An 11548-nucleotide genomic window follows, 5' to 3' on the forward strand; every position below is an offset into this window, starting at 1 on the left:
GATTCACCGCCCCACTGATCTCGGAGCCACCAGCCTCCACCGGGTTGAAAGGGTGTCTCGCAGCAGCACAGAGAAAGACCTCCGAGCCTGATGTTCTGGGGAATAACCTGCCATTGGGCGAGCTGGACCGGGGCAGCTTCAGACGTTCACGCATCTCCCTCCCTCTTGCCGTTCTGCAGGAAAGTCCGCGGCGAAGCCAAGAAGTGCCGCAAAGTTTACGGCATCGAGCACCGGGACCAGTGGTGCACAGCCTGCCGGTGGAAAAAAGCATGCCAGAGGTTTCTGGACTGAGAGGGCATGTGCACACACTCACACACACTTTCCAGTGGGAAGGCTGAGAAACGCCCCTCCTGCTGTTGCAAGCGCGTGGCCAGACCTCTGTGCTTTTGCCACGTCTGGGGCCCGGTGGCCTCGGAAGCAGCTCACGGTGCTTCGGCAGAAATCTCGAGAGTCGCTTCTTCGCCCAGAGCTCTGTGTAGTCTACGTCTGCCAGGTTTTCTGATGTTCAGTGTTTTGTGGGGAAGTTTCTTTCTTATTTTTACACACTTTTCCTTTTTTAAAAACAACAACACAGGAGCCTCCCTTTCTCTTTGTAAATAAGAAGGGCAGAGAAAACGCAAAAAACAAAGCTGTTGGCTTGATATGTCGTATAGACTTACTTCTTGGTGGGTCCAGGGACCAAAGAACTTCGAACTGTTCAAACAATATGTGGATGAGGTTGGCTGAGTGTTTGGGCCGGTGGTTACAATATGGAGCATAGGAGCAGCCCTTCCACCTCTCCCCCCCGCCATCACTCAACTATCTAGAAAGTGCAAAAGGTGGGAATAAAGGGAGTCCAGTAGACCAGCTCACAGTGGACAAAACACCGGTTCTCCCCTGTAAGGCCCACATGTGAATTAGCTGTTTGCACCCTTAAGCAAGCACTGTTTTTTTTAATTAAACAGGTGCTGTCAGAAAAACAATCATTGCATTAAATTACAATCAGATGATTTTTTAAAAAACTTGCCAATGCCATGAAGTGGAAGGAACCTGAAAATACTTTGCTAGATGTTCTTGGCTGCTGCTGTTGGGTCACTTTTTGGAAAAAAAACGAGTAAAACCAAAGACACTAGAATTGATGTGGAAAGTGAATGCAGCAGGACGCTTTTGCGTGGAGCAGTTGCTGCTGGCGATGGCATCAGATGCACTCTTTCGGTGTATCAGGTGGCTGCAGGGCACATGGTGCACCAAGTGTGGGCAATGCAACTTGCGCCACAAATGAGAGAACAGGGTTTTCCTGTCTCGCATTTCCCCTCTTTTCTTGAGGCTTTGATCCCATGCTTCCTGTTGCAACTCTGCATATTATGTGGCAGCAAACTGGAGTTTGCCACAGAGCATGCATTCAATGCTGAGCTGCATTGATCTTGGCTGCCCAAATAGAAATGATTCCTAACAAATGAATCTGACATATGCATGTTACTTTTTTTTAGGTGTGTACCTAGGATTTTTTTTTTTAAACATGCACACCTAAAATGGAATGTGTAAAGTAGCCCTTGGGCGCCTCTGTGTTTCTCTGTTTTATCCATCGGCCCTTGAAAGTCAGGCCTGGCTCGCATGAGTTTGTTAATGGACGCTTGCCAGTGAAGGGTTGCGCCATTCATTCGCCAGTTCCATTGGGGCTGTGGTCCCAACAGGAGCAGCAAATTATGGGTGCCATAGCGTAAAAGCCTCCTTCCTTCCTCTTCAGGGACGGCCCAGCTGCATAATCCAGAGTCCCCCTATTCAGTGCCCTCCAGATGGGTTGGACTGCAACTCCCATCATTGGCCATGCTGGCTGGGAATGATGGGAATTGCAGTCCAACCCATCTGGAGAGTGTCAGGTTGTAGAAGGCTGACACCAGAAATCTGAGCCTTTGGACATGAGTGACGCAGCACCCAATCCATGCAAGAGTTGGAATCCCTTGCCATTTTGTAATGCGCGCTGGGGTGCTGTTGGAGTGGCAGAATGTTTTGGCCCTGCTCTGTTTAAAAAACAAAAACTCCTTTGAGCTAGTTTACTGACAGAATCTGTCTGGCTGTGAATCTGGGGTTCCCTAGTCTTTCAGCATGAAGTTAGAAAAGGACAAGGGATGTGCCACACGTATGCTGCAAAATATGACCAAGTTGTCTTGGGGCTGGTTTGGATTTGACATGCAAAATTTCCAGAAATGTTTAAGCTGTGGGGAACTGAGCCCATTGTTTCTTTTTTCCCTAGTTGTTTTTTTCTCCTGGAAAACAAATTCTGGGGGGGAAATGAAATTATTTGTAAAATTTACTGAAATCAGACCTAAACTTATTTAACTACTTACTGGCACAGCAGATCAGATCCCCAGTGCATCGATTTCAGGCCTCAGAATCCAGGGAAAAATATAATAGTTCTCCCCCCACCCTTCAAAGTTGCATCCATCTCATACCCCCCCCCCCAAAAGCCCGGGTTGGCTTTCCATCTCTAGTTCAGATCAGTGGAGGCTGGTGGCTCTGTTGTCAGTGGGGCAGTGAATCTGCTCTGGGTTTCAGTGAATCTGCTCTGGGTTTCAGAGCAATAAAGATGCTTTCCAAGGTGTGGAGCATTCTGACTGGAACCCAGAGCGGATTTACGTCCCCATTGACACTGGAGCCACCAGCCAGCACTGGTTCAGATGTCTTGTAACTGTTTCAGCCAAAGTGCTATGCCAGAAAGTGGGACGGGACGTGCTTTCCCCAGCCACTGGGTGCCTCTGCCTGCCTTTGCGCCCAGCGGGTGCCCATGTCTTGGTTGTAATGTTTACATAGAGTTTTATATGTGTAAATTCCAACACATTATAGGCCAAGCTGTACGGTTGTTGTCCAGATTTTCTGGGACTGCGTGGTTTGGCCTCTGCACATTGGAATTCACATGCACAGGTCTCTATACAAATATTATGTCCAATGTGTGGACATCTAGGGGTGGGGCAGGAGTGCTCAGGTGGTGGGGCAGGTACAGTTCCCCCCCCCCCCACGTATGCCGTGCCACAGTTGTCCAAACCAGCTCTTGGAGCGTCATCAGCGTACTCTCCATATTGGCAAGCCCCAGACTGCATTACCACACAGTTGTGGGTGCAACATTGCTCAGGCAGGGACCTCATTAAACGCGGTGGTGGCCATTAACAAGCCATAGTTTCCCTTAACGGGAGATGCCTTCCTCCGTCCCCCTAGCTGTGCTGTCCCACTTGCTCGTTTTGCAAATGTAAAATGGCAGCTACAACAGTCGCACGGGTCTGTGTGGTACAGAGTGCTGCAGCAGAGGTAGTGGGAGCGGTGTGGGAGGCAGTTCAGCGGGAGTTTGGATGGCTTGTGGTGTCATCCCTCGGCCTGCCCCCCTGTCCCGGCAGCGTTTTGATAATCATGAGCCATAAACTAAAGACACAAACCTGTCCTTGTAAAATAGTAACTGAACCATATGACCTGGAGAATTACAATTTCTTTTCAGAAAAATGTGAGCCCTGTTTTCCTTTAAGGGTACTTTGAGGGTTGGGTGGGAGAGTTTAAAATGGATTTTATGTACATTATTGGTGCTTGTTAAATTTTTTTGTGTCTTTTGTAATTTTGTGCTTAATATACACAGTATGTTGGATTTTATTTTTCACGCCCAGACTTCTGGCAGATGCCAAACTGGTCTTGTAAAGAGCCTCTGACTAGAAATTGATTTAATCAGAATACTAAAGGTTGATCTCAGATTTATGCATTTTAAAATCTGAATGTGGGATTTTGGAATATGTGAACTTCAGATTTCATGCAAAGGTTGGGATTTTTTTAAAAAAAATATAAACCTCATGATTATGAAAAAGAAACTTAGGGCCTTTTGGCAAATATAAGGTTTTCATTGCAGTCTTTGAATTTCAGTGACAGTGTTTTGGGACATCAAATACATTTTCAAAAATGAGTAGTTTGGCTTTGGAAATCAATACCCCCTCCCCTGGATGACAACTGCATGACCATTGCGAGTTTGGGGCCATTTATCAGATTTCCAGGTGGGACAAAATTTGTTTCAGCTCCAGCTGGGCCATCTTGTCCGTTCTCCCTGTCCCAAATATTAAATGAGTATTCCTTTTTTCCTAATTTCTGAGAGCTGTTGTTGGGGGATGCTGAGACTGGTGTGTCTGAAGCGAAGCCCCCCAGGCCTCAAGCTCGTTCAGGCCCTCCTGACGCCGGACACTAGTAGTTGGCCGCTCCTTTTGCTACAAATGCAGAATCGAGAAAGACAATGGATTGTAGTGGAGATCAGCAGCGTGGAGGCCTCAGAGCCGAACCTGGCCTCCTGAGGAATAAATACCAGTTGGCCTCGCCCAGCGACAGGCCATGGGCAAGAGAAGTGTTTGCCCCACTGATGGCTGTGGCAACAGGACATGTTGCAGAATGGAGGAGGTGCTTAGCCCACCAGCTCGCTTGTGGAGCTAGTTGCTGACCAGGGTGTTAGAGTCTCCTGATTGAGGACTGCCTTTTCTCTGTGACATCTACTCTTCGGAGCATTCGGCCGCAGCCTGTGCGGTGGCGTGCGCTGCAGTGTGCAGCTACCGCTGCCGCACCGTGGCTAGGTGTGGGAGGAAGTCTCGTCCGCTGGCCAGTCGCCATCACAGAGTGGTGGCGTGGCTGGGAGACAAATGGCTCTGACCTGTCCAGAGCGGGTGCTGCACTGCCCGTGCCAAACGCAAATGGGTGACCTCAGTGGCCAGAGCGGGTTCTCCTCCACATTCAGACGCCTTCACCACCTTTGTTGTTGCGTCCACTCTTCCTCCTGCAGTAAACATTTCAGTGGGGGATTGTACTCCCCAAATCTCTTGGGGATGAAGCTTGGTGAGAAGAGGATGTTTGGGGCAGCTGCCTATTTGTGGTTGGGTCCCTCAGCACTCAGTCAGAGGCGCAAATAGTTGTTGTCATTGAAATGTGAGTACTGACATGCATCCCTGATTCAGGGCACAACCTAGGCATGTTTAGAGACAGCGGAGGCTGGTGGCTGCGATGTCAGCGGGGTGGTGAATCCAGGTTTCAGTCAGGACCCTAAAGCAGCTATCCGAGTTTTGACTGAAACCCAGAGCAGATTCTCCATCCCCCTGATGTCAGAGCTACCAGCCACCACTGTTTAGCGAGGGAAAAAGTCCTACAACTCCCAGCATTCCCCAGCCAGCCATGGGGAATGCTGGGAGTTGCAGGACTTTTTTCTCTCCAAACATACATAGGATTGTGCCCTTAAAATTTTAAATCCTGACTAATTATATCCCCAAAGTCAACATTCACGTTTGAAAATGAACTTTTCGTTGCTGAAATCCTGCATTACAAATAATAGATTGCACAAAAGGCCTGTGTGGGTTCAATTTCTTGATATTTTTCAGGTCAGGGCAAACCCGTCTCTTCCTATGGGCAGGATGTTATGGCGCTTCCATTTCTGGTTCAAAAGGAACCTCTTTTGGTTTCCCTTTCTGTTGAAACAGAGGTGGGTGGTGAAAAAGTTCCCAGTGGATCAGGTCCAATCAGTCTGAGACTTGAAGAACAGTTTCTTCGCTGGCAGAAGTCTGGGCCTTGCGCTTAAAAAGAGGAATTATTTTTCGTTGCTTTTTTGTTAAAACGTGATTTGGGGGTGGGAGGGGGAAAAATAACTGTAAAAAGGACTTTGGAATAAGCAGTGAAATGTTGACGCATGTGGGACATGGGATTCCCTTGCTGAGCTCCACTTCTGCTGTTACCAAGATATCAGAGGAATGTGTGTGCCATTGGTGGTCAGCGTAAGAGCCAAGCCATCACCAAAGCACACCCTGGATACGTTCCCGTTTCTTGGGACAAACAAGCCAGCCTTTCTCAAATGCCTCATTCCAAAAATTTTATAGCACTTAATTTTGGAGAGTGAAAAGAAAAGCTAATCTTGCATAGGAATATATTTGTTATCAGTATTTTTAAAACTTTTTTTATGGGATAAGGTTTTTTCCTCCCCCTCTTACACTTTATTTTATGAGCTGTGCGGTACAAATTAGACTGGATAGTGGATGTTTGGTGGTTTTATGTGTGTCTGGACTATTCTTTCTTTTCAAAACCATGTTCTTTCTCTCAATGATGTGAAGGTCGGGGAGGGGGAAACAATGGAAACTTTGGGGTATAACTCCCCACCACCAACAAATTAAGGGAAAAATTGAAAGAAACTGTTTTAACTAATGCTTCCTTCTTCTCTGGTGTAATTTTATATATATATACCTAATGGGTGTTCTCCCCATACAAGAGCCTTATATCTACCTGTAGAGGGCAGGAAGTGAGGAAATAAGGAATGAGGGGAAGCAAACAGTGGCAGGGAGAAGGGGTGATAGGGATGGCTTGTTTTGCCTCTTTTCCTGTTGCCTGTCACACAGTAGTGGCAGCCTAACCGTGATGGCTGACGGCACATGTGACCATACCTCATTGAGAAACAAGTCAAGGTGCAGCCAGCTACCTCCTCCCTCTTCCGCTCTCCATCCCTGCTTCCACTCTTCCCTGCAAAGCAACATGGGGCCCATGTAGAACTTATTGTTGGGAGAAGTAGCCTGCATTTCTGGGCCCAAAGAGATCATATATCTCCAATTTGATTACCAATAATCAAGCCGCTGTTGTAGAGACCTTGGTTTTTTTCCCGCTTGTAGGAAATAAACTGAAAACAGAAATGGCTATTTATCTTCCCTTGGCTCTGCCTTCAGAAATTTTTACAGCTCTGAACTCTTTTTTTTTCCCTTTGTTTTGAAAAATATAAAATAATGAAAATGGGTTCTCGATGTTTAGGTTGGCTGCCTTTCCCCCATTTTTCCCCCATCCAGTTTTCAGCCTTTTAAAAGTGGTTGGTTTTCTCCACTGGTCTCACACACAACCTGAGGCTTTCTGCAGTGAGGGCCCCCCCCCCCCAAGGTATAGGGCACATGGCCCTGTCTGACTCACTAGGTTGGACAGGTGTAGCCTGCCTGCGGATTTCAGCTGTCCAAACTGAACTCACCTAAGAGCTGCCTTTCTGGCTACATTTTAAGGATGTGGGTGCATTTTTGCTTCCAGAGCTTTAATTGCAAAAATAAACCAATCATTCCATGGCTCTCTCTTCTGAACTAATGGCAACGTAACTTAATTTCTGTTACCTTGGGGCATGGAAGTGATTTGTGGGCTTGCCTTCGTTTCTTGAAAATGTAACTTGAGTTGAAAACCCAAGAAAGATCTGAATGTGTCATGATGAGCTAGACCTTTTTCCCTATTTTGAGGGGGAGTGGAGGTGACTTGTGTGCATGCATATCTAAGAACCTTTCTACTAGGCAGTAACAGGGGTGGGGGGTGTTTTCTGTTCATGCTATGCACTGTGAACCCAGGAATTTTGTTGAGAGACTGGAATCCCGAACTAAAAAGAGACCAATATTGTGCAGAAAACCAGCACTTTGACACCTATCAGCCTGAGCAGTTGCACTGGGAACCATTGACTTCCCCACTTATCATCCCCAGGCAGCATGGTGTTGGGAGTTGTAGTCCAAGGCATTTGGAGAGCGCCGGGTTGGAGCAAGTCTAGACTAGACACTAGAAAGTCTAGTGGGGAAAAGTTCCCCACCCTTGGTTTAGACAACATTTGGTTTAGCCCAGCCTTGTGCCTTCCAGATGTGTTGGGACTATAATGCCCACCATCCTCAGCCATACCAGCTAGGTATGATAGGAGTTGTAGTCCAACACATCTGGAGGGCACAGGTTGGGCAAGGCTGGCTCAGTCCAAAACCCAGTTAATCTCCCCTCAAAAAGGCTCTTGGATTCAGGTCAGTTAACAGCCCAATTATTTAATAAGAGGGCTGCAGGGATGCATGATGTGTGTCTATGAAGTGTGCATGTATGTGTGAGTTTCATGCCCTGTTGCGCATGCACAGCCAATTTACCAGCTCAGCCTCTGGGATCAACATGCATTTCTAACCACAGATACAATCCCTCCCTGCATTTGGTATAAATATTTCTGTTGCAGAGGATACATTTCTTTCCTTCTAAAGAGCAAGAGGAAGGTGGGGAGGAGAACGAGGCAAAGCCCCTCACCTTCCTCCCTTATGCAATGCTAGTCCTGTTCCAATTTGCCAAGATCTTTAAAGCAAAGTAAGTTGACTTTAACTGTTTTGTGGGCTTGGCTGTTCGGGAGTGAGATTTTGAGCTCCCTGCCTAGTTATGAGACATTTTGAAAAGGGTGGGGTGGGGAGAAGGATGGGGGTTTTGTAATCCACTAACCCTGGCTCTTTGGATGGTGATACACTCCCAAGCCTATCGGGGTAATAGATCATATCGGTGAATTACTGTCTAATTGGAGCTTTTTTTGATTGTCTTCCAAGTATTATTTTTTTTTGTAAACAAAAATGTGAAATGTAATTTTTACAACAGCAATATGAAATATATTTTATAATAAAATGATATGGCCTGATAGCTATCAGTTTTTCTAGTTTTTTGTCTTCCACCCCACCTGTTCTCACTATAGAAAAGTAGCAGAACTGTTACTGAAATGGAAACCCACGAGAGACTGAAAGAACTGGGCATGTTTAGCCTTGAGAAGACTGAGGGGAGATATGATAGCGCTCTTCAAGTACTTGAAAGGTTGTCCCAGAGAGGAAGGCCAGGATCTCTTCTCAATCATCCCAGAGTGCAGGACACAGAAGAATGGGCTCAAGTTACAGGAAGCCAGATTCCGGCTGAACATCAGGAAAAACGTCCTGACTGTTAGAGCAATACAACAATGGAACCAATGACCTAGGGAGGTGGTGGGCTCTCCCACACTGGAGGTGTTCAAGACGAGGCTGGACTTGGATTCCTGCACTGAGCAGGAGGTTGGACTCGATGGCCTTGTAGGCCCCTCCAACCCTACTATTCTATGATTCCCAGAATGAAAAGGCTGCGGTTGCTCCCAGGGTGCTCTGAGCATGCATAAAGACTTACAGAGGAGGTTGTCTTCCACCAAGCCAGATCATTGGCCCATCTAGCTCGTAGGTTTACACTACCCTTACCCAACCTGATCCCATGCTGGCTGGGGATGATGGAACTTGAAGCCAACACATCTAGCAGGCACCAGGTTGGGGAAGACTGAGCTCCCTTTACCAGTGAGTGCTGTAACCCTTCTCCACGTGGGTCAACTTCTAGGCTGGACATTTCTTGAGTGGTCTATAAAGATGCTTATAAAGCTAAACCACATGGGGTGGGGTCTTCATATGCACCTGGACAGGTGTAGCAACCTTAAAAGGATGGACAGACTGAAGCTCCAATAGGTGGCAGGGTTCCCCTCGAAGCAGGTAGACGTGCATCTCCTTCAATGATCAGCAGCTCAACATTGTGGCAACAAAGTGTTTCCTGGCACCTTCAAGTCTCAATTAAGCTTTGTGACAGCAGAAGCTCTGGTGGGCTGGAGTCCATTTCATCAGATAGATGTGGGAATGCACCCTGGCTGGGGATGATGGGAGTTGCAGTCCAACACACCTGGAGGGCCCCAGCTTGGGGAAGGCTGGTGCGCAGTATCGTGGGGAAAAGGCGAGAGTTCCAGCCATGCTTTGGGTTTAATGAGCGCAGTTCCAGCAAGAAACACCAACAACCATCCCTGAAGAGCTTTGTCCTGAACAGTCCCACAGCAAGAAGGCAACAGCTGAAGGTCTGCAGACCAGAAGCCAAAGGTTTTCGTTTGTTTGTTGTTTAAGCCAAAGGCTCAATCTGGCCAGGATCTATTGCCCAACCCTGTTCACACTCAATGTGGTAGTGTTCGAACTGTGATAATTTCAACCTCAACTAAATGTGGTTTTAAGTGTTCACTCCTTGTACATTGAATCTTGGAGCAGCCTGGCACCCTCTGGATGTGTTGGACTACAACACCCATCACCCACAGCCAGCACAACCATTGGCCATGCTGGCTGAGGATGATGGGAGTGTCAGTCTAAGACAGCTGGAGGGCACCAGTTTGGGAAAGGCTGCTTAAGAGGGTTGCCAACATGAAAGGAGATCAGGAAATCGATTTTGTAATGGGCCTGGAGGTCCTGGCATGCCTTGGGTTGGATTTTTTTTATTTTCAGCAAAATGGAATAAAACAGTCAGTTGGGTGAGGTGCAGATGGGTGGGGCATCAATAGCATGCTTTATTAATGGAATTTCCCCCTTTCAAGTGCAATGAATTATGACTCCACAGGAATGTAAATCGTGTAGGTTGCCCCTTCATATTGCCAGGAGATGAAATGGCTGTGGCTTGCTTGCTTGTTTTCCTCAAATTCCAGAGAAAGTAATTAAAAAGGAGATAGGTGGATCACACCTTGGGCAGACTGTTCTTGTACGGTAGAGTTCTTAGAACGTGAGTCTTGCTCCTGGGCCGGGCTGTTTTTACTGCAGATGGCGGTGGGCACCTGAAGTCGAACGTCATTCCCTGAGATATCCCGGCCCCAGATGGATGATGTGTTTCACCAGACCAACTTAGTTTTTCTTCACTGCTCTAGGCGCAGGGAGCAGAGGCTGAGCAGATGTGAAGGGATACACATAGTTTCATAGTTGCACGAAAGAGGGAAGTGTAACAAAATGCAACTTCTCGTGGCTGGGATGTCCCATCTCTGCACCACCGTTAAAAGGACAGGATCTGCATCCTCTTTCTATTGGGACATCCCACAAAAGGCCTGCCCAGTATATGGTGGCCCAGCAAGGCCTCTGCCGACAGAACTGCAAAAATGGGCTCTCACATGAGAGCCAGCATGGCATAGTGCTCAGTGTTAAACAATGCCCAGACAAAGCCGGGTTCCAATCCTCACTCCGCTGTGACGGTTATTAGATGATATTGGGCCAGTCACAATCTCTCAGCCTAACTCACCTCACTGGGATGTTGTGAGTATAAAATCATGGGGGTGGGGGGAAGAGAGCCATGTATACTGTCTTGAGCTCCTCGAAAGGCGAGATGTAAATGTAAGCAATCAATCGAAGTGTCCTATGCGCCTGCACCCAACTTGGTGGGTCATAAGTTGGGCAAGTATACCCTTAACAAAACTAGTACACTGAACCCAGCTAGGCTATATTGCGCCAAACACCAGTCTTGTTGGAAATGCAGGATAATTCTTCCATCAGCAACTTCTTTCCAATCATTCAAATGGTCTTATAAATAGCAATATCAAATCACAACTGCTTTGGTAAATCCCAGGACGTCATCCTTCTTCAGCAACAGCATCCAGGAAAGAATAATTCTGGAATCTGAATTCTTCCACTATTAAGCTTTGATCATTAGTCTTCCTCTCAATAATATCCAATCTCTTAACCCTTTAAAACAGAACGCCAAGGCCCCATCTACATGAGCCATTTACTCTGGGGCCACTGCGATTCAAGGTTCTTTGGGACATATGATGCAGTCGTCACTTCGCAGCCTAACTGGTTTTCACCCAGAAAATGCAGATTTCCAAAGACACAGTTTGCTGCGATGTTTCTGGTTTGCTGCGTGTCTCCTGCCGTTGCAAGCTGTCTGTCCCTTCCCCAAACCGACTTCACATTTTGTGGTGGGCGTGTGGTAGGCATGCCTACTGCTTGTGTCACTCTGTGATGCCCCT

General features: G+C 47.2%; 1 protein-coding gene across 3 annotated transcripts in view; it reads left to right on the top strand.

Moving 5' to 3' along the window:
- ZNF395 (zinc finger protein 395) overlaps window positions 1-8725 on the top strand; it is a 41118-nt gene extending 32393 nt beyond the window's left edge. For all 3 annotated transcript variants that reach the window (XM_084829473.1, XM_084829471.1, XM_084829472.1), the window contains exon 10: window positions 180-8725. In XM_084829473.1, coding sequence (XP_084685599.1) covers window positions 180-291 — 112 coding nt within the window. In that variant the 3' untranslated portion in view covers window positions 292-8725. The remainder of the gene's footprint in view (window positions 1-179) is intronic.
- The last annotated feature ends 2823 nt before the right edge of the window (window positions 8726-11548 follow it).

This window comes from Heloderma suspectum, chromosome 1 (assembly GCF_057233095.1).
Source record: "Heloderma suspectum isolate Gila_16-S chromosome 1, 16-S_ref, whole genome shotgun sequence".
Classification (NCBI taxonomy): domain Eukaryota; kingdom Metazoa; phylum Chordata; class Lepidosauria; order Squamata; family Helodermatidae; genus Heloderma; species Heloderma suspectum.